Here is a 22845-nt window from a genome sequence, read left to right on the forward strand (position 1 = left end):
TAGCCCGAGAGTGGCCCTCCTCTGCTGCCTGGCTGCTTGCCGCCAGAGAGAGAGCAAGAAGGACTGTCACACCGTCCCCCCTGGGAGTCGGTGGGGAGGCCAGCCCTTCTGAGAAGCAGGGGTGGTAGGATCCTGGCTGGCTGGGTGTCGAGTCTGCAATCTGAGAGGCACAGGAAGCTCAGCTGGGCCCTGAAACGGGTGTTCTGGGCAATATTGTAGGGCCCTGAGAAACCTTGTGTGTTCCCAGGGGGCGCCCGCACACCGATCAGCGGAATGTGCCGTCGAGCTAGCCCTCCAGGGTGCCTCAGTTTCCCGATTTGTGTCGGGAGCCACTACTCAGGGTAGGGGCCAGCTGTGGGCTGGCAGGTACGTCACAGAGAGCCGGTCACATCTGGCATCCTGGCTTTCAGTTCCCCCCGCTGGCAGTGAGCCGGAAAGTGCAGGGCGAAGAGGAGCCCCCAGACACTGAGAGTGATCAGTCCCCGCCCGGAGGCAAAGCACAGGGACGCCCACGTGCTGGAGAACTGGCAGGAGCATTGGGCAGCACGCTCCGGCCCAGCGCGACCAGGGGGCGGTCAGGTGCAAGGGGGCGGAGGCGCGGCCGGGGCGGGCCGCCGCGGGGCATTTAAACTCGCCGAGCGCAGGAAGCCGCGGCCGCTCGGCGCTCTCCCCGCTCCCCATCTCCGCTTCCAGGACCAGCTGGCGAGATGCGGGCTTCCCTGGCCCCAGGCGTCTGGTTCCTCCGCGCCTTCTCCAGGGACAGCTGGTGAGCTGGGCTGGGAGGGAGGCCCGGGAGCAGCTCCCCGCCGACCGGGACCGCCCCGGGCTCCAGCCGTGCCGGGCGCTGAGGTGGCGCCCTGGGAGGCTAGACTAGACCGGCTGGGCGTCCCGGCCACGGCCGGGGATTCTGGCGGGCTGTGGCCCTGGGCTCCTGCAGCGAGGGGCACAGCCTGGACCGGTGCTCACACACGCTACCTGACTCTCGGCTTTCCGCACTCCTCCCGTGAGCCACAGGCTGCCTAGGAGCGTCCCCGCGGTTCGCCATCCTCCTCTTCAAACGCACACGCACACCCCAGGGCAGACCTTCAGAGCGCCCCACTTTGATGTCATTGAGCACCCGGGGACTTGCAGACTAGGGAACCGAGGCCAGGGGGTGGTGGAAGTGCTGGGAAGTGGCCAGTGGAGTCGCTGGGCGCCTTTCTGGGTGCCTTTAGCCCTTGGGTAACACAGAGGCCATAACTCAGTGGTCCTGGGAGCTTGCCCTGAGGGTTTCCAAGCTCAGAGAGAAGTACCTAGGAAGGGCAAGCCTCTCCGACCATCTCCTCTGCTCCTTCACTCCAACAGCTGCTTTCCTACCGATTGGATAAGACCTCAACAGGTGGGGTGTGTGGTGGGGTGAAGGGCTCCAGCCGGCTGGTCGTCGGAGGCTGCACGCTGGAGCGGTTTGCTTGATCTTTTTTCTTACACGGGAAATCTTCCTTCCATCATGAATATAATAAGATGACACGTTCGGTTTAGCGTACAATATAGAGAAAATAACTTCAAACTATCAATACTCTTATTACTCAAACAGTAAAATTCCTGAGGGAGGTTTAACATTTCACTGTAGTTCTTTTTGTTCTTAAGACTTTGTTCTGATAAAGATGTACAGTGAAAAAATTGTATTCCAAGTCTTCTTGAAGATGTCTCTGAAGCGTCACATGACCAGTGGACATAAGGTTGGGTTTACTTGTTTCTATTTCATGTCCAAGTTTTATTTCAGTTTTTTTTTTACAATTTTAAATTTATTTCTAGAAAAGAGTTAATAAATTTCGATTCAAAACAAACTGATATTTTAAAAGAAGATATAAAGAAATCTTGCTTCTGTACACAGTGTGTTTAAATATTGTGCTGTTTGCCATCATTTAGAAATTATAAAATGTAGCATGTATAGCCAGATTCCTGGCTTCTAGGGAGAGAGGGAAGCAAAAACAACAAATAAAACAGATTACAGTGCAATGCGAGGCTGAAAAGCTTAGATTAAATTGATAGGAATTGAGACGAGCCCGCTTAAGGTAGGGCAGGTGCTTTTAAGGTGATCAGCTTATGGTTTTAAAGCTGGAAATCCTGTGTCTCCAACTTGCTCAGCCCTGGGCAAAATGGAATCACTGGCCACCTGAGTGCTTTTCATTTAGTGATGTCCTTGGTGATGACTGTCCTCATCACGTCCAGCCTTCGTCACTCATTTCCTTGGTCCCTTTTCAGTTTGGGACTGTTAAAAGATATTTTTCTGAAAAAGGAACAGTCATGACTTTCCTACAGGTATAAAAAGGAACATGTCTTAAAGATTTTATTTTAATCATAATGAGGGAGCCAGCAGATAAGTTGTAACTTGTTGAAAAGAAAATCCGAAGATCATACCCATTTATAGGAATATTGAGGAAACCGATTTTTCTATAGGTTGGGAAGAAAGACTATTAATCTTCTGTGACTGCACAGGTTATTTTCTATGACTTATCAGTTACTTACCATTTCAGAATTAGAAAATAGCCCAAAGACAGTGAAAGCCTTGAGTCGGATAACCTGGTGGGGTACCCTCTGGACAATGCATGGTTTCCTGTTGAAACAAATTTTTTTTTCTATGACCTATTGCTTATGAGTCACCCCAGTCGATTCCAACTCAGGGTGACCCTATAAGGCAGAGTAGAACTGCCCCATAGGGTTTCCAACTTCTCATCTTTGGGTTAGCAGCCACTGTGCTACCAGGGCTCTTCCTCATTTTGATAAAAAGTAATCTCAAAGAAAGATTAGTCTCGATCACAGAATAAATCTGGGTTTCATGAGGTTTGGTTTGATTACTTAGGTGCAGCAAGACTCTTAATTTACTATATAGGCCTTCTTATGGTGGCGTAGAGGGTACGTGCTATGGCTGCTAACCAAGAGGCTAGCAGTTCAAATCCACCGGGTGCTCCTTGGGGAAAACTCTATGGGGCAGTTCTACTCTCTCTTATAGGGTTGCTATGAGTTGGCATCAACTCGATGGCAACAGGTTTGGGTTTTTTTTTTTTCTTTTTTTGTATGTTTGCTTTGCTGGAAGTTTTCATAAGGAATCTCAGATTGGAATTTATAACGCCTTTTACTCTTTACGGAAACCCTGGTGGCATAGTGGTTAAGCACTACAGCTGCTAACCAAGAAGCCGGCAGTTTGAATCTACCAGGCGCTCCCTGGAAACTCTATGGGGCAGTTCTTCTCTGTCCTGTAGGGTCGCTATGAGTCGGAATCGACTTGATGGCAGTGGGTCTGGTTTCGTTTTTACTCTTTACTGTCCTGAGACTAGGAAGCCATACCGAGAAACTGTCTTCACTGGGTTTCACCTGCCATATGTGAAAACGTGGGAAAATTCATCTCTTCTCGAGGTCTCCTAAATATCCTGAGGTACCTGGGCCTGCAAGGGAGTAACCTTCCATACTTGCCTATAAGGCCGGGAAACCAGTAAGCCAGTTTTCCTGGGAGACTTTTATTAGCATTGGCTTCTTAGAGGCAACCTTAGTTCTTCAAAAGGGGCTGGTCATGTCTGATTAAATGACCATCATTGTCAAATATGATATTCCAGGCAAAGCCTTGGCTACTTAACCAATTTTTTGCAGTGATGTCCTGGTAAAAAAGAGGACAGGGTCTTATTCAACCTGTGGAAACAACCATATTGTCATGAACAGTGAGAAGACACAGTAAGAGTTTCTGAATTGGGAGGGCAGGGGTCAGGCAGGGAGCATACCATATCATTTACAAATGTTTCATTTCAGTTTGTAAAAGCAGAGTCTACTAAATTCTTCTGATGATAGATAATATAAGAAAGAGAAAGGGCTTCCTTATATACCCACAAAGTAGAACATTATAGCAACATCAACAATATTGCAAACATAAATGACAGTCTTCCCTCATCAGTTCATTCAGTCCTATGTGATTGATCCTTGTTCTGTTCCATCTTGGGTTAGCAGTTTTACGAGCCTGTCTGCTTCTTGACTAAAGAGCTCTGGAAATCCAGAACTTTCTCTTAAAGTTGTCTTAAGCGATGCTACCAGAAGCCTGTACCCATGCGTCAGTGCCTGGTACGGTGTTTTTCTGAGCTAGTCCTTGGCTGTTCAAGGACTCTGGCCTATAGCTGATTACAGAGCCTTTAGGGAAGCATCAGAGTTCAACAAAAACCACACATCAGTGACAGAGACTTAAAAAGATGCTGGTTAACTTATTTCCCAAAATAAGTTATAAGTAAAATAATTTTCAAAAGTGAAAGATGTGATGAGAATTCTTAACAGGAATGGTGCAGATGGCTAAGTGCTCAACTACTAACCAAGAGGCTGGTGGTTTGAACCCACCCAGAGGCGCCTGGGGAGAAAGACCTGGCAATCTGCTTCTGAAAGATATCAGCCTTGAACACCCTATGGAGCACAGTTTTGCTCTGCACACATGGGTCTTCATGAGCCAGAGTCAACCCAACCACAATGGATTTTTTAAATTTTTATTTTTTATGGTGTGTGAAACAAGATCCAAAAACAGTTCTAGATAAAATGTCTAAAATCATAAGGCTATTTTCAAAGAAGGCAGTGAACACTACACCTGATTTATAAAAACGGATGGACATAATTTTTACAAAGGAAAAAACCTTGAGCTATAACATATAATAATCCTTAGAAATAATTTATATAATACTCCAAAAATATACCAAGAATATCAAGTAAAGAGATGCCTTGAGTCTAGAATAGATCCTAAACATTTGTGTTTTAACAAAACCCTATAAGAAAGTCTGATGTGTAACCCCATTTTGAAAGTCATTGACCTAGAAGATGCTAGATTCAAATTAAATAAGTAAGGTTGCAGCCAAGGTAACATTTGAATTGGAACTGAAATCATGACTAGTAACACTATACAGTTGTCATCAGCATTTACCAGGATGCCGATAAGTAGAAACATGTGGACAGAGCAGGCGTTGAGAAATCTGTAGGAATTTCTCATACTGCATATAATTTCTGAAGTATTTATATAAATAACATTTTACCTCTGTAAACTTAACCTAGAGAAGGCTGAGCAGCTCTTCCGATTTGAGAATTATTCCCATATAACTCATCAATAGCAACATCAAATAAACCTAATAGTTTCTAACACCTCTCTCTTCATAAGATGAAAGGGGCCCTCTGGGACATCTCAAAGATAATTTCAGGTACAAAAGAGATCTTAAAAATTTTATTTTACATTTAGGATTTGGTTTGGATAGGGCAAAAATCAAAAGTTGTCAGGAGACAACTTAAGATCGGACCATGGGTGCCTGAAAATACAGTATTTGTCTATTTGAAAATGACAAGAAAACATTTAAAAATAAACATAGAAGGGGAATTGTAAAGAACTTTAGCTCTTTCCTAAGTGAGAAACCTTGTTCTTGGGTGCCGCCGGGTAGGTTCCAACTCATAGCAACCCTGTAGGACAGAGTAGAACTGCCCCAATGAGTTTCCAAGGTGCGGCTGGTGGATTTGAACTGCCAAGCTTTTGGTTAGCAGCCAAGATCGTAACCACTACACCACCAGGGCTTCATCATAATGACCCTGTAGGACAGAAGAGAACTGCCCCATAGGGTTCCCAAGGAGCAGCTGGTGGATTTGAACTGCTGACCCTTTGGTTAGCAGCCATAGCTCAACGCTGTGCCAGTAATCAGGAATAATACAGTTTAAAAAGCATAGAAAATTATACTGGTAAGAAACAACATCGTTGCTATCTGGAAAGATTACCCAGAAGTAAAAAAATAACCTTTTACAACCTGTTCTTAAGAGCAGACCAACAACCACTATTCCAAGAAAAGTTTCTCATTTTAACAGCAAGAAAACCAAAGTTTAATTTTGTATAAATATATATAATGCTAAAGGGGCCACAACCTCATTTTTAAATAATATGAATAAACCCATCAAAACTGAGTCAGCTTTGGGAAAATTTTCACATACTTAATTGCTTCTTTTCAGACTCGTTACTTGCACATGCTATAATCCAAGGCAAATAAAATTCCCTTTTTACAAACATACAAATTTATCCGTTCAGGTTTTTGAAAATTTTTATTTAATTTATTTTTTATCATAAGCGTGTTTACAACACACTTAAACACTTGCCAATGCAACCTTTTTCACATGTACTAATAACTGAGACCAATTACAGCAGTCATTTTGTATAGCCCTTGCCAGTATCCATTCAGGTTTGTCCTTCACTGTTTTCTTTCTCGTTCTGGAACAGCCAGTCATTTTACCTGGGGATAAAATATTCTCTGTTTTTCCCGTAAGAAACAAAAGCACGTCTCATTACCTTGTGTACAAAGTTGTACCTCTCTGCCACTTTTGCTCTTGGCAGAGTCTCATTCACGTCTGTGAATTATAACCTTTAAGTAGAGTATATTTCACAGAGACAGTGGGGAAGGAGTGGATAACTGTATTTTAAAAGAGCTAGCAGTTGAGCACTTAACCACTGCACCACAAGGGCTTCTTAAATGTAATGATAGATGTGAACATTCTTGACCACCAGCGGCTGAGGAAGGGTACTCAATGAGTGTTTTACTTCCTTCCGGATGAGTTGAGCTTTGGACTCCTATGATAAACTCTGAGGGCAACAAAGACAATTAAGACATGGTCCTGCCTTCTCAGAACAAAGGACCAGCCTGGAGAGAGGGTGTGTACACATCAGTCAACAGTGTTAGAAACCAAAAACCAGGACCAGTTGCCATCGAGTCAATTTCCAATTCATGGCGCCTCCATGTGTGTCAGAGTAGAACTGTGTTCCACAGGGTTTTCAAAGGCTGATGTTTTGGAAGTAGTTTACCAGGGCTTTCTTCCAAGGCACCCCCGGGTGAATTTGAACCCTAACTTTTATGGTTAGTAGCCAAGTGCATAACCATTTGCCCAACCCATGTGCTGACTATGAAGGGGGCGATGGTTCATATGTATTACGTCATTTGGAAGACTAACTAGGAGAATGTAGAACTCAGTGAGGTGAGTTTGAAGAAAGCTGCCTTCTGTATGTCTAGCATGAAAAATGTTAGCAATTATATGTGTGAATTCCTTGACATACAATAAGCATGCAATAAGTGACAGCTATTATTATCATTATCAATGCCAATGTTATTATTAGGGATAGATGGTAACACAATTCGCCTTTCTCGTGTTAAACAAAATATAGGCTGGGGTAGGCAGAGATAGGAGAAAGACTCACAGTCTGAAATAAAATTAGAAATGAATCCTCTGTCAAACTTGCTGTTTTCATGTGTCCCAAGGAAGGCATTTAAGCAGAAGTGAAGAAAACAGTCCTAGCTAGGCCTTCCTGGCACAGGAAGCTGGAGGGTGGATTGGCCCTGGGCCTTGGACTCCTCATCTGTAAAATGGAGATAATGATACTACTTCATGGGATTGTTATGAGGATAAAATGAAATAGGATGTGTAAAGTACTTAGAACGCCAGGCTCATTAATCACTAAGTAAACATTAGTTAGGGGTTATTATTCTAGCTAATTTTCCTGATACTTGGTGCCAGGTGGTGTTTATTTGCAATTCTTATAGAATGTAAGGTATCTGTTTCTCCATCCAAGATGTGGGTATAATGAAGTGCAGAGAAGTAATGTAACTAGTCCAGAGTCTCATAGCTAGTGAATGACCGAGCTGGAAATTGAACTCAGGTTAGCGTGCCTCCTAAGCCCACAGCCTTTATACTGTCCTGATATAGGCAATCCCCGAGTTTCGAACATCCAACTTACATTTAACTCGTGGTTGTGAACCAACCCCCCTAAAACCTATTGTATTAAAAATCTCAGGTACATAGAATGGTTTGTATTAACAAACGGGTGCTACTTTGTTTCAGGCATCAAAATGTGTATTATTACTGCATGTCAAAGACGCTTTAGTGTATCTGGAAGTGTTTCTTTAATGTTTTTTGTGCGTAGAAAGTTACACTGTATACCAAGACAGACATTTGACTGACATTCCATACGAACCATACCTAACTATTCTGACTTAACAAATTCAACTTAAAGACAGATTTAGGAATGGAACTCGTTAGTAATCCAGGGACTGCCTGTAATGGTGTGCCGTGGAGAAAAATCAGGCACCCATTTGGCTTTCGACAAATCACTTAATCTCTCTAAGGCTCAATTTCCTTATCTAATAAGCAGGAATAACAACTGCACCTACATCACGGGGTTTTGGTGAAGTTAAGTAAGAAAATACTAAAAGCCCTTAGCCTAGCAGATAGTCGGTGCTTGGTAATTGCTAGGTACTTCTGAATTTCTGTGGGGGCAGAGGTGGAAGGAGAAGGTCGCCTGTGACTTGTTCCCGGAGGGACTCTGCAAGTTCAGGGAGCCACAAGGAATGAAGGGAAGACAAGAGGCTGGCAGTTCAGGCTTGGCAGCCTGCAGCCTGGACGCAGGCACACAGGGTGCCTTAGAGCAGTCCCTGGACATGGGAGGAGGTGGTGCCAGGTATGCAGAAGCATCTATGTCCAAGCAGACATCCGACTCCCCAGTCTCTGAGGAGTTTCTGCCCAGACAGATTTTCCGGCTTCCTCCTCCTGGAGCCCGTGGGTTCTGTCAGATCCTGCGTGTCAGGCAAGGAGCCCAGAGTTCCTGGAGGTTCCCGAGCCCTAGCGGCCGGGTCCCTGCCCTCTGTGCCGTGTCTTCGTGGGCGTGTCTGGGGACAGCTGGAGACCCGCATCTTTCCAGAGAGATGACAGTGGTGGTGCTCGTGGGGCTGGGCCTGTTTCCTGGAGCTCTGTGAGGGGCCCAGCCCGGGACCCAGAGAGGAGCTATGGGAGGGAGGGACCGGGGCAGAGCAGCCTGATGAGCAGGAAGAGGGGGTGCAGGAGAGCCAGAGGCTGTGACCTCCCATGATGCCTCGCGTTGTTTTTCCCTACACCCTAATCTTCCCGTGGGAGCTGGAAAAGGCCGAGGCTGGCTGGTAGCCGCTGTTGAGATGAACGCTCTGCCCTCTGGGGTGAGCTAAGGACTCCCAGGGCCAGGCTGCAGCCCATCCTACAGAGACACATGCCCAGAACCTGCTGTGTGCCACATACACGCACATCCCATATGCCTCATTTAATTCTGTAACAGTCCTGTGGGGCAGGAGTTTATTATCCTGCTTTAAAGAAGATGAAGCTGAGGCTTAGAGAGGTTAAGAAACTTGCCCTAGGTCATAGTAAGTAGCAGAACCAGAAATGAAAACTTCTGGTCTAAGTCTAGTGTTCTTTTCCCTATTCTGTGGTTGTCTCATATCAGGGGCCCTAAGCAGCTTTCTCCTCTGTGATTTTCCTGGTTACTGCCAAGCGGTGCTTGGTAAGGGCAGAGAAAAGCCTGCTTGAAAATGAGTTGTGGTGGTAAGCAGGTGCTCTGGGGAGGAGCACGGGATCCTGGAAGAGAACCCAGAGAACCAAGTCCATGACCCTGCTCCCTTCCCCCAACTTGTCAGCCCTGCAGCCTCTCAGGGCTGGTCCAGGCTGCCACGTGACCTGCAGCTTCCCTTCCCCCCCCCCAACTTCATGACTGTACTCCCCAGCTGCACCCTCCCCCTTCCACCCTGCTGGTTCCTCTTCCCTCCTTACACAGCAGACTGTGTGTCTATCTGGCTTTGGGCTGGGCTGCCTGAGTCAGGCCCCAGGCTCTGGTCTGGAAGACAGTAAGGGTTTGGGATTCGTCTGTGTAGTTGGCCGGACCTGGTTTCTCCCAGTCTGACTGTACCCACTGAGCAGTGAGGTCAGAGCTCAGCAGTCACAGAGTAACCATAGACTTGAGGACAGACACCAGGGGGAGAGGCTTGAAGCTCATGACACTCCCTCTGATTGTCCCTGAGCTTGTGTGTGTGTGTCTGTGTCTGTGTCTATGTGCTGGGGGAGGGGAAGGTGCTACTGCTCTACTTTTGGCCCCTGGATCCTTTATGCTCAGAGGAAGTAGTGGGTGGGGGCAGGTGATGGGTGAGGTGTGGGCAGGCTGCCTGGGCTGGTGCTAGGCCTCATGAAAGAAAGGCCACCATCTTACGTATTCCCTGGGCAGGGCCATTATCAACTGTTGTTTAAACAGCCTTTCTTCAGAGGAGGGACCAAGTGAATACCTGGTCCACTACCTCTTCCAAATTTACCGACTCTCACACTCTCTTCCAAAGTTATTCCCGTTGCCTAGAGGAAATTTCACACCGCAGATAAGGCCAGGACTTTTCTTCAGTCTCATCATCCAGGCGTCCCCTATTCAGCCTTCTTCTCATAGCAAAACAATCCATCTTTTTTATTTTTATTTTTTTCTCTTTCCTAAACAAAGATCTGAAACCCTGGTGGAATAGAGGGTAAGAGCTACGGCTGCTAACCAAAAGGTCAGCAGTTTGAATCCACCAGGCGCTCCTTGGAAACTCTGTGGGGCAGTTCTACTCTGTCCTATAGGGTCGCTATGAGTCGGAATTGACAGCAACAGGGTTTAAACAAAGATCATTTTAGCCACTAATTTCTTCTGGAAAGTCCTGGGTTCCTTGTGGCTACTAGCCAGTGGGTCCTTTCTCTAGGAAGGATCTTGGGCCCAAGCTGTGAGTCAACTCTATGAGCAGGCTCCAGAGTCCAGGTGGAGGAGAGGCAACAGGTGGAGGAGTCTCTGCCCCAAGAGAGCTTTGCGTCCTCAGCCCTCAGAGCCCCTCCCAGGCCAGGCCTTTCCCTTTCCATCTTGTGTACTGAAGGCCTAGTTGAGGCTCTGCCTCTGTGGTATCTGTTCCCAGGTGGCCTTTCCCTGCCAAGATGTCTCCCAGTGGCAGTAGAGGATTTGGCAGGGGGTGGGGGTGATGACAGTGTCACCACTGGCCCCAGCTTCGCTCTTATTGTGCCCAGCCCTCATCCTTTTCAGATTTGCTGAGCTCCGGAACACACACCTGCAAGGAAATGCCACCAAGTCCACTTACCAAGGCCACCTGTGACCACAACCATCTAGCGTGCCACACAGCCGCTTGAGCAGCCCTAGACATCTACCTGCAGCTGCTGGTTGTGACAGGGGATGCTGTGGTGTGGTCAGTGAGGGAGCCTAAGTCCCCACAGGCTTCACCTGGGTTGGGGACCATCAGCAGTGTGGCTGCAAAGCTAGGAAGGAGGATCCAGGGGCTGGGCCCTGACTTGGTGCAGCACAGACTGAGGAAGCCACCAGGGAAAGAGGGCCTGTGTCCACCCTTTGCTGAGGTCACCATCCCTCTGATGTGCTGTTTCTCTATTGCCTCTTTTTATGGTAAACCAGACCAAAACCAAACCCGTTGCCATAGAGTCGATCCTGACTCATAGTGACCCTGCAGGGCAGAGTAGAACTGCCCCATAGTTTCCAAGGAGCAGTTGGTGGATTTGAACTGCTGACCTTTTGATTAGCAGCAGAGCTAGCTCTTAACCACTGAGCCCCCAGGGCTCCTTTGTTGTTGTAATGGTAGTGAAAATGGGTCCTCTGGGGTTTTCGTCGGTTGTTTTTGTATGTTGCTATTTCAGGACACACTGTCTCTTGCTCCTACCCCAGAAACCTTCCTAGTGCAAGGTCTTAACAAGGTCGATAAAACCATTATCATGTTCCTTCAAAATTATACACTGGCCCATCAGCTAATAGTTACAAATAGCTATTCCACCTCGCTATCTGACCTGGTTACTCAGTAACCAGTATTGAGTGGTGGGATGTGGGACTTTAAGAAGTGCCACCTCCAGCTAGCAAAGACTCAGAGGGTCACAGGACAGCTGGTCCCACCTGGAACAACCTGGGGGCCTTGCCTGGCATGTCATCCCTTGGCCTGCATGCCCAGCCTGGCCCAGGACCTGTGTCGCCCTCACAGCCTCTCTGGGGCCAGCTAGGCCAGACCCAGTTGTGCTTCTTTCCCCTGGTCCCCTGCTGGGGCCTCTTGATGAAGGAGGGAAGAGCTGAGAGAAGAGAAGTGAAACCTGTGGCTGGAGAGGCAGCTGGTGTTTCCGCAAGAGTCTCAGCCTAGCCCAGCCCCTGCCCTGACTGATGGCCCCAGTTCCCTTAGAACTGTGGCACCTTGGAATAGCTGGCAATGTGGACTGGAATGAGCAGTGGACCAAGTCAGGGAGCCTGGATTCAAGTGTGCTCTGCCAAAGCAGCTATATGACTTTGGGCTCACCACCCAGCACCCTGAGCCTCAGTTTCCCAGAGTCCAGGCAGAAGGTCCCAGAGGTTCTAGCCAGCACATGGCACAGCTGAGAACCCTTGTTCCCCAGGAATCACAAGTCTCTGGCCATCTTGGTAGTCAAGTTTTCTACTGGGGACAGAAATCAGAGCTGGGAGGGAGGTCAGGCCAGGAGCCTGGAGTAGGCCAGGCTGGAACTTACAGGTCAGGAATCTTGCAGGTCAGAATGTCAGTATAGACCTCTGCCGATCCCTCCCTGTTGGCTCTGGAGGAAGACTATGGGAAAGCCTTAGCAGATCCATTGCCCACAGGCACCTGGATCTCACTCCAGCAAGGTGAGGGTGGTAGCCTCAGGGGTATCCTGTGTTCTTCTAGACCCAGGTGGGGAGGAGGGGATTGTGCTTGCCTCTAAATCCCTACCCTCTAGCTGACCCAGGGCCTGGAGTCCCCACCCCCCTCCCCTGGGGAGTGTGGTGCCACCCCCATCCCACTCACCTCCACAGCAGAGCATCTTGGCTGCCTGGCTCTTCCCCCCCGCCCCCCGCCCCTGCCCCAGGTCTTCGTCCTCATCTGAAAACAGAAATGACACTGGCTGTCATTTTTAGTGCCCACTAGGCATTTTTTTTAGGCATCAGGAACTATGTAAGACCTATGACAGCATCATCTCAGTAACCTGTCAGTAGCCCTGTGAGAAAGGTGACGAACTCTCTGTTTTTCAGACGGGGAAACAGGTTGAAGGAATCAAACCAGGCTTTGCTTGATTCTGAAGTCCTTGCTCTTTTGTAGACATCACCTCCCTGGAACACTCCCCAGGGTCTCCCTGCCGAGGGTATAAGGTGAAGAAGGCACAGGAAGCTCTCCCGACCCCTCAGTGAGGAAACCGGTCTGCTGCTTCCCAAAAAATCAGCAGAGTGAAGTTCTGGGTCTTCGCTTGCCTTAGCCTGGAGGGTGTCAGAGCTCCCTGACCTAGAAAACCCCAGGCTCCTTCACTGTTTTCCCATCTGCTTGAAGAGAGAGCCTAACTCCATGGCCCCTGCCTCTTCCCAGCCACCTTTCCCTCTGTGCTTGGCTGCAGCCCACCTTCCAGCTATCCTGTGCTGCTTGGAGTTCCCCAAACAGGTGGCGTGATTTCATGCCTCTGTGCTTTTGCACTCACTGTTCCTGCTCCCTGGCACATCCTCCCACTCCAGCTCTGGTCTGCCTGGCCAGCCCTGTTTGTTTTGAAACTCAACTGAAGCCTCACCTCCAGTAATCCTTTCCAGACACTGCTCCCATCCTGGCTGGGCTCGGGGTCCCTCCTTTGTGCTTCCATGTCCCCCAGGGCTTTCCTGTCATGGCACTACTGCGCCCCTTCTAGCCATCCCTACGCCCCCTGCCCCATGAGTTCCAGGAGTAAAGAGACTCCTGCTCAGTGCCTGGCACATGGAAACAGTGTGCTGGAAGTGGGCTGGCAGCCCTGTTTCTGCCAAAGGGAATCAGGTGTCAGAAGTGGGCACAGCTTCTGCTGCCCAGGGCTGGGAGGAAGAGTACTCCAGATTAAAGGGACGTGGAGCAGGTAGGGAGGGTGAAAGTCAGGGAAGTGTGTTCAGAGCTCCCTCCTGGAAGGACAAGGGCCTGGGGCTTGTGGGTGAAGCCCTCCAATGGTGGTGAGTGGTCCTGGAGGAGATGGGTTGCTGGCAGCCAGGCCATACCTCCTGGCCTGTCGTTAGCTCTGACCAGCTCCTGAGAGTGCTTGGTGTGTCTCCTGATTTGCAGCCTGGCTTTCCAGACACCATTAAGGCTCAGGAGCAGCAAGGACTGCACAGCTGGGCCTGACATGAGGGAACCGTCACAAGCAGGGGCCTCCATGGGGCTGCAGCCACCGGGGATCTTTCAGACCCAGAGAGGATCTGATTTGTCTCCAGGTTTGGTGGCCACACAGGCAGGCAAGGGCCCCGGTCCCTTCATGTGGTTGGCGTAGGCTCAGCTGAGCCCTGGGGTTGTGAGGGGTGAACAACCAGGGATGGGGCGAGGCTGATGTTGTGTTCGCCTGTCTGGTGGGGTAGATGGGGTTGGTGCTCTCCTCCATGTGCAACTGATGAGGAAACCAGAGCCAGAAGAGATCGAGGGGTTTGCTTTAGGTCACACAGTAAATTAGCGAGAGAACTCTTTTTTCCAACCAGCCTTTTCCACTGGACCAGGCAAGATCCTGGGCAGGGTGCTGGATTGGTGTATTCTGTAGGGCTATAATTTTCTTCCATCTACTAGGTACTGTCCCCAAATTCTCTCAGGGAATTTTCCCCCAGATTCTGAAGTCCTTGAACTAGGAGTGTGGAGCCCTGTGCCAGTTGGTGGGACCCAGAAATCATTGCTGCCCCAAGCTTGCTGATGCCAGTCACTGTGGCAGGCACCCCAGCTTCCCTGTTGAAGGCCTCTGAGATCCACCCGTATACCCTCTGGAACTGGTAGCCAGAGACCAGATTGTATAGAAGCGTGGATTCTGGACTACAGAGTCGGAACTTCATTTGTAATGAAATGGAGAGCCGCTGCCAAATTTTAAGCAAAGTAATGGAGGGGGTGCCATGTGTGACTTCATTCTCTTAAGAAAATGAACTGTGGGGCAGCGGAGAGAGTGGAGACAGAAAAGCCAGCTCAGAAGCTGCTCCTCATGTCCAGGGGTGAAGTGAGAAGGGGCCTAAATTCAACCTAATCCAGGCTTTGCTGAAATGACCCTTTATTTCACAGGTGGAACCTTGGCAGCAGATTTCTAGAGACAGAAGAGGGAAAATCTCGTGTCCTGTGCCTTAGGTTTATGGAACCTAGGAATGCAGGGGGCCTCAGGGGTCCTTAAACCAAGGCTCTGGATGTTTGTAATGCCTGGCCTTTCTCCTGGGCTGGGGGTCCATGCTGAGGTTTATTTTCCACGTGGCTGCCGGCTGCTGACAGCTCAGCTGATGCTCTGTGGGGAAGTAGACAGTGACTCAGGAAGGCATTTGAGTGGCCCCTCCAGATGCTCGGGAGAAGGGGATAGGCTGGGAGCACAGTGGAAACTTTGAGCGGTGCTGAGTTGCACTGTTCTTTCCCTGTCAGGAGACATGGGAAGAGGAGGGGCCCATGTGATGTGTGAGCCACAGCTGGAAAGAATGAACTTTGTCCAGTGGAATGACCCGGCAGGGACTAAGCAAAAGGACCTGAGCTCAGTCAACAGCTCTCCCTCTGTTGACTCATTTCTGACTGTGGTCAGCCTCTGCTCTAAACGGGCCAAAGCAGGTGCTATTTCTGCACCATTCTAAGCTTAAGAGGAGTATTGATCTCACCCTAAAGACGGACCCTTCTCCCACTTCAGCCTTCCACCCACCCTCCCTTACCATTTCTGACATTTTTAAAACAATTCTAACACCTCAGCCCCATTGCTATCGTTCTCTTTCTCTCCCTCACTCACACACAAGCATCCTTACATTCGTGAGGCCACAGAAAAGTAGAGGTGATGGAAGGTAGCAAGAGCAGGACGAAGTACTGTCCTGCTGGGGGTGGGACCAGGGACCAGGGAGAAACGGCCTCTTGAACACATTGGCCTCTGGGCATTTGCTTCCACCTCCCCCTTGGTTTCTGCCACAAGGAAGTTGTGTCTACAGGGGAGCCTGAAGGTGAAGAGTTGGTGGTGCTGAGGTCTTGGGGCTGCTGGTATGGCCACCAGTGGGCTGCTGGGCCTGCCTTCCTGCTAACCCAGATGCCCACCTTTTCCTGCAGGTTCCGAGGCTTCATCTTGCTGCTTACCTTCCTCGTTTATACCTGTTACCATATGTCCAGGAAGCCCATCAGTGTTGTCAAGGTGAGGCTGGGCTGGTGGCAAGAACGAATGGAGGAGATGCTGGACCCAGCAGAAACACCCTTTAGTGGAATGGTCTGAAACTTAGCCATAACCATCCTCATCCCCTTAACATGATCACTGAAACTGCTTCTCCCCCCTGGCAGATCCCCACGTTCAATAGTCCTTTTCCCAGGAAGGTTTCCCTGGGAAAAAGGGTTCACCCAGGCAGCCGTGTTGGTGGGTATGGCTGGAATAAGAGAGCAGGCACCCTGGGCTATATGCGTTGTGCTCGTGAACTCCTGTTGGCCTTCACTATCAGGTCTGATACGACCACTTAGTTCTGTGTTCAGTTCCTGCAGAGAGAGGTGTTAGCAGGGAGGAGTGTGGAGCCTGGGGGCGGGATGAGGTGAGAGGGCAGAGGCCCTGGCGTGGTTGGGTAGGAGGCTGCTCCTCTCAGAGCTGAGGGGTCTGATATGACCAGATAACCCCATTGCCTCTCCAGAGTCGTCTGCACCAGAACTGTTCTGATCTGATCAGGCCCATCAACGATACCCATACTATCAATGACACCACGTGGTGCAGCTGGGCTCCATTTGGTAAGAACAGGGGAAGTCGCTCTTCTCTAACTCCCCTTCCCGTCTCTCCAGGAGGGGGTTGTCCAGAGCCAGGAAGAGCTTCCTGCAGGGCAGCCAGCAGTCAGCATTCTGTCTCCCTTCTGTTTTCAGACAAGAGCAACTACAAGGAGTTACTGGGGGCTGTGGACAATGCCTTCCTTGTGGCCTATGCCATCGGCATGTTTATCAGGTAATGAGAGAGGCCAAGCCTGGGGCCATCCCAGGGTCAGAGGGTCAGAGCTGCTGCCCCTCTTGACTAACTTGGGCAGCCAGGGGACCAGGGGTTGAAGTGAAAAAGCTGATGGCTCCCTCAGATGGAAACGAGACCAAGACTTGTGTGTGTACTGTCAGTCCACAACCATCTTTATTCCCATAGTATGGCCCCTGACACTGCTCCTCAGTGTGGCACTTCCCTGCTTTCAGTAACTCTTTTTTCTGGATGCTTTATTTTTTATTCTTTTGAGTTTCTTCACCCAGATGGCCATGTTGGTGAGCATGGATGGAATACAGTTTGTGCCAGGCTAGGATCCCTTGAAGATGATCTTGGGGCAGGGAGAGCTTAGAAAATCTCATCTTCTCCTGTGCCCACAATGGTGCAGCCATTGGAGATTTTGCATAGTAAGCATGGTGCTCACTGCCAGAGATCAAAGATGAGTAAGGCAGGGTATTGCTTCCAAAGGGTTCCCGGCCTAATGGGGGTGACCAATGTTTAGATAATGTAAGCGGCAACTACAAAGCAAGGTGGTGGCTCTTTGACAGAGGTGCCTGTAGGGTGCCCGGAGAGCTCAGGGAGTCACTTAGTCCAAGCTGGGGCTAGGGAGAAGGGACTAGCCAGTGAGATGATAATGGAGGAGATAGTACTTGAGTTGAGAAGAGGAATTAGGCTTGGCTGCAGCAGATGAGGAGCCAAGCAAAAACAACAGGAGAGCAAAGTCATGTAAATGTGAAGCAGTGTGATCTATGGGAGGAAATATTACAGGTTTTCCAGAGTGCTGGAAGTTTGAGGGAGGTCATGGCAGAAGATGGACCCGAAGACCGAGGTTGTTCACAGACGGTCTCGTGTGCCGTGCTGTGGGTACACGGGAGCTATCAAAGGGTTTGATGCAGAGGTAACTGGTGCCAATCCACGTTTAAAGTGGATCACCCTGAGGGTGAGGCTGAAGATCGATTTGAGGAGGGCAGGACTGGAAGCCTGTCATACTAAGGAACAGCTTTGGCAATAGCCCAGGTGAGCTTTCAAGAGATCTTGAGTTAGAACAGTAGTAACAGATGGAAGAGATCTGACACACTGGAGAAATATTTAGGAAGTAGAATGAATGGATCTTGGAGGTTGAATGTGAAGAGTAGGAAGGAGAGGGAGGGGAGGCTGAGGTAGCTCATTCCAGCTGGGGTGGTCGATGGATGGCAATGCCATTAATTCAGATAAAGGGCTCAAGGAAGTGGCCTGGGTGGAGTGTTGAATTTTGAATTTAGAATGTTTTGGGTCTAAGTGAAGTTTCCCAGAAGGCATTTGGTCCTGAAGATCTGGGGAGAGATAAGGACTAAAGACATAAAGTTGTAGGTATTTAATATATTGGGGGGGGGGGAATCAGTTGCTGTTGAATCAATTTCAACTCATGGCAACCCCAAGTGTGTCAGCGTAGAACTGTGGTCCATAGGGTTTTCAAAGGTTGATTTTTTCTAAAGTAGATCACTAGGCTTTCCTACTGAATTTAATATATAGGTGGCAGTTAAAACTGTAAAAGTGATTGAATAGACTACCCAGAGGGTTGTGAGACGGAATGGTCAGCAAAGGAAGAGGAAATAGGCAACAGTAACGTGAAGGCCCGGGGTGAGCATTTCAAGGAGAGAGATCAGTAGTGTCAAATAAAGCAGAGACATCTGGGAAGTGGAGGACTCAGGTTGTCCTGAGATGTGGCAACAAAGAGGCCACTGGTGGTCACCTTGGCCAGAGCAGTTTCAGTGCAATGTGTGGCAGGGGAAGAACCAAGATGGCAGAGAGGCAAGGAGTAGAAATAGCAGAGATTAACCACAAATCTACCTCTGTCTCTCCAGTGGGATTTTTGGGGAGCGCCTCCCCATTCGTTATTACCTGTCAGCCGGGATGCTGCTCAGTGGCCTTTTCACTGCCTTCTTTGGCATGGGATACTTCTGGAACATACACATGCTTTGGTACTTTGTGCTCATCCAGGTATGGGTCCCTTCCTGCACTCTGTCCTTTGTTCCAGTCACAGAAAAGGCCTCAGAGATGGTTAGTCCTGCTACCCTCCCCAGGTCACAGCAGATTTGGGACTTGAGCTCTTGGTGCCCGGTCAAGAGTGCCTTCTGTCACACTCCCCAGGGTCCTCCTTCCCAATCTTGACATTCACGCATTTATTCACTTAGCAAGTCTGAACTGGACCCCACCCTGGGGTCGCTTTAGCTGCATGAGAGGCTCAGTCTCTGCTCTGAAGGATCTTGGGCTAGAGAAGAAGTCAGCCCGTGACATTAGGGTGTGTGTGTACAAGCACATGAGGTGAGGGTGAGATGTGGAGTGTGGGGTGTGGCGGGCCCCTCGACATGGATGTTTACCCTCCACAACCCAGCAGGGGTCAGAGCAGGAAGCTGGCAGTGTGGCCAAGCCTGCGCCGATCCCCACCTCCTTCCTCCCGCAGATCTGTAATGGACTTGTCCAGACCACAGGCTGGCCCTCTGTGGTGACCTGCGTGGGCAACTGGTTTGGGAAGGGAAGGTGAGTGTGAACTGGGGGGAGGAGTGCAAAGTCCCAGAAGGGCTGTGGCTAGTCAGGAGGTCACTCCTGACCCCTCATGTAACTTCAGGGTGAAAGACTAGAAAGCTGCCTCCATCTTGCTGATTCTGAAGTGCCCAGTTTTAGGGGTTAAACAGTTGTGCTAATTTTCTCAGTGTGAAGTTTTAATCTGGGCAACCTTTCTTATACTTTGTCCTCATTATAGAGGAATTTCCATTTTGAATGAAGACGAAAATGAAACCTTTTTCCTTAAAGTGGCTTTTGTGAAAAGCTGTTGCTTTGGAGTAGGGCTGTCCATCCTCGGCGCTCCTGACATTTGGGGCCGGATAATTCCTCTTGTACTGTAGGATATTTAGCAACATCTCTAGCATCTATCCAAAAGGTGTCAGTGGCAACCCCCAGTGTGACAATCAAAAATGTCTCCAGACATAGCCCCAAGGTGAGGCCATGGCTTTAGAGTAAGATCAGTGGACAGAAGAGAGGAAAGGGGGTGGGGTGTCCCTTGCCCCCAGGTATAGTGAGCCCTCCACGGGGAAGCCCTGTGTGCTGCTTGGGGAGGGGCGAGGAACGAGCGGACATGAGAAGCAGGACCTCCGGCGTTGCTGCAGCAGTTGACACCAGCCAAGCCGTCTCGACTCCCTGTCTTGGCTTACGCCTTTCAGGGCTTTAGGAGTCCCAGGCTTTGGTGCCTCTGAGGAGCTGCAGGCAGCCAGCTCTGAGCCTGGCTGAGGCTGTTGCTGTGAACTGTATTTGTCTCCTCTCTTTTTCTCTGTTCTCCCCTCTCCTCCCTTCCAGGCGAGGCCTCATCATGGGCATCTGGAATTCCCACACATCTGTGGGCAACATCATGGGCTCCCTGATTGCCGGCATCTGGGTGAATGAGCAGTGGGGCCTGTCCTTCATCGTGCCTGGTGTCATCACTGCGGCCGTGGGCGTCTTCACCTTCCTCTTTCTCATAGAATGTGAGTGCAGGTGGGGTTCCTGGATCCATCCCTCTCCACAGACCCCATAGCTGAGCCTCCCAGTTCCTCTCCCTGGTTTCTGGGAGAAGGCGGCTGGATATAGTGGAGAGATTGTGGTCATGGAATTGGCAGACTCACTGTGTGACTTTGAACAGACTTGTTAACCTCTCTGAGCCTCAGCTTTCTCATTTGTAAGATAAGAGTAAGATACCTGCTTCGTATGGTTTTTGACAGTTAATGTGAGGTAATGTAGGTAAACTGCCTGGGCCATAGTCAGCGCTCAGCAGACGTTGATTGGGTCTGAGGGGTGTGAGGAGGAGGGGAAGGTGGGGTTGAAGGTACGTCCTTATAGTACCTAATCTCTTACATTTGGTGAACAGCTTGTCTGTATTCTCTGACAGCTGTGAGTCAGCAAGGCCAGGTGTTATCCATTGTGTAGGTAAGAAGACTGAGGTCTCAGAGGCAGTGGTGATAGAGCCGGTTGTTAGGAGAACACAGCCTCCTGACCCCAGTGCCCAGCCTCCTCATGCTGGGAAGTACGCTGTCCACACTGGGGGCTGGCTCTCCAAACTGGCATAGACCCAGGGCAAGGTACGGGCCTGTTCCACTGGGAAGCTTCTTAAAAGGTTTTCTTTCAGACCCAGAAGATGTGGACTGTACCCCTCCTCAGCACCATGTAAGTGTGAGCCCTCCCAGCCCCACCCTGCCTTCTTGCTTCATGCAGAGGGGGTGGTCCCAGAGAGAGATGGGGAATTGGGGGAGGGAGCTGGGGCCCCACAGTTACCTCACAGGCCTAATGTTAGGCCCTGGGGTTGGCTGCTTCACAACCCAATGGGCCTGCAGGAGGTCAGCCCAGCCCAGGAGAGAGCCAGATCCCTCTTACAGCTCAGGAGACCCACCTCTCTCACATGGGTTGCCCTGCCAGCTGCTGGGAGGCGGTGCACAGACTTGCCCCACTACTAGGGCTCATCCCTTTTCAGAGCACTCCAGGAGGGGACCAGGACAACCCTGAGGACCCTGCGAATGGCCCCTGCTCAGACAGAGAAAGCAACCTGGAGGCCACTGCCAGATGCTCCAAGGAACCGAGTGTCAAGCCTGCCGCCATCAGCTTCCTTGGGGCACTCCGAATCCCGGTGAGAAGTGTGGGAGCGGGGGGATGAAAGAGAGGCTGTCTGGAGTCTTCTGTTGGACAACAGGGAGGGGCCAGTAGGATGATCTGTGGTTTTCAGGATTTCCTTACCAGAGATGTTCAGAGTGGGTAGTGGTTGGGGAGGGTAGTCTGGGAAGCTTGCCTTCAAGGACGCTGGCCTTGCATTTGAGTAGCAGATGCATTGCTTTTGTTTAGACTGAATGTATATCAGAGGTTGCTTTGTGCAGTGGGTGATGGGAATTACTGGGTGGTGCTGAGCCACCCCTGGGGGTCAGCTCTGGACCAAGGAGGTCTTGGACCTTTTCCATTGTACCCTCTGGCTTGCTCCCCAGGGCGTGATAGAGTTCTCTTTGTGCTTGCTCTTCGCCAAGCTGGTCAGTTACACGTTCCTCTACTGGCTGCCCCTCTACATCTTCAATGTGGGTAAGTGCAGGAAAGAAAGCAGGTGGGAGAAAGGGGTCTCTGGCGGTAGGGGGAACCGCCATGGTGGTGCATGTGACTCCAGTACCCAAGCATGATTTCTGCTGAACCTCTCCTCCGGGCAAAGGAGATTTGTTAAATAGGAACCTAAACCAGTAGAATTTTCACCTTTCACATGGAAGACTTCAATTCCCAGCCAAGGCACCTCATGCATGGCCACCACCTGTCTGCCAGTGGGGGCTGGCATGTTGCTATGATGCTGAACAGGTTTCAGCAGAGCTTCCAGGCTAAGGCAGACTAAGAAGAGAGACCTGGCGATCTACTTCTGAAAACCAGCCAGTGAAAACCCTGTGGATCACAACAATCTAATACATAACCCATCATGGGGGTGGTGCAGTGCTTGGTTCTGTTGTGTATGGGTCATTTTGAGTCAGGGGCTGACTTGACAGCAGCTAATGAACGACAGCAACAAACCCTGCGTGCTACCCCTTGGACCCTGATTCCAGCCCCCTCCCCTTCCCTGGACATGTGTGGGGATTGGGAACTGAGGGCTCAGTTCTGCAATCCCCCTGTCCTCTTCTCCAGCCTTTAATCTAGTCTCCTGGTCTAGGAGAAACCCACCTGTAGGTTCTTGGCTCATAGGTGGGTAGTTTTGGGGTTGGGTGCTAGAAAAGGTTTGCTTTTTGAATACCTCCAGGAGTCCCTTGAGCCTTTGAGCTACCATGCTCCCTGTAGCCTGGCTGTGACCACTGCTCTCTTCTCCCAAGGGGCTGCTGGGAGCCTCAGGAGACTGGTACCTTTGTGCCTGGGTCTGTTGGACTGGGCAGGGTGTCCCCCTTGTGCATCTGCCTTTTGCTGCCCCTGTTCTGCCCCAGGATGCACAGATGGGGTCACTCTCATGGTTGAAGAAGGAGGCTTTGGTCAGCTTTTCCATAGGTGGGGCAACTCTACCAGGGAGCGGCCCCTTCCCCTACCTCCAGCCCCCCAAGCCTCCAAGCTCTGTCAGGCTTAAAGACGTCA

The 22845-nt window shown here is 50.0% G+C and overlaps 1 protein-coding gene across 2 annotated transcripts in view; it reads left to right on the top strand.

The window, feature by feature from the left end:
* The first annotated feature begins 640 nt into the window (after positions 1-640).
* Positions 641-22845, top strand: part of SLC37A2 (solute carrier family 37 member 2) — a 29299-nt gene continuing 7094 nt past the window's right edge. For both annotated transcript variants that reach the window (XM_049856723.1, XM_049856724.1), the window contains exons 1-10: positions 641-766; positions 15870-15951; positions 16433-16526; positions 16656-16734; positions 18600-18735; positions 19199-19275; positions 20089-20255; positions 20894-20931; positions 21236-21388; positions 21738-21828. In XM_049856723.1, the coding sequence (XP_049712680.1) occupies positions 708-766; positions 15870-15951; positions 16433-16526; positions 16656-16734; positions 18600-18735; positions 19199-19275; positions 20089-20255; positions 20894-20931; positions 21236-21388; positions 21738-21828 (976 nt within the window). In that variant the 5' untranslated portion in view covers positions 641-707. The remainder of the gene's footprint in view (positions 767-15869; positions 15952-16432; positions 16527-16655; positions 16735-18599; positions 18736-19198; positions 19276-20088; positions 20256-20893; positions 20932-21235; positions 21389-21737; positions 21829-22845) is intronic.

The sequence above is a fragment of the Elephas maximus genome, chromosome 17, assembly GCF_024166365.1.
Source record: "Elephas maximus indicus isolate mEleMax1 chromosome 17, mEleMax1 primary haplotype, whole genome shotgun sequence".
Lineage (NCBI taxonomy): Eukaryota > Metazoa > Chordata > Mammalia > Proboscidea > Elephantidae > Elephas > Elephas maximus.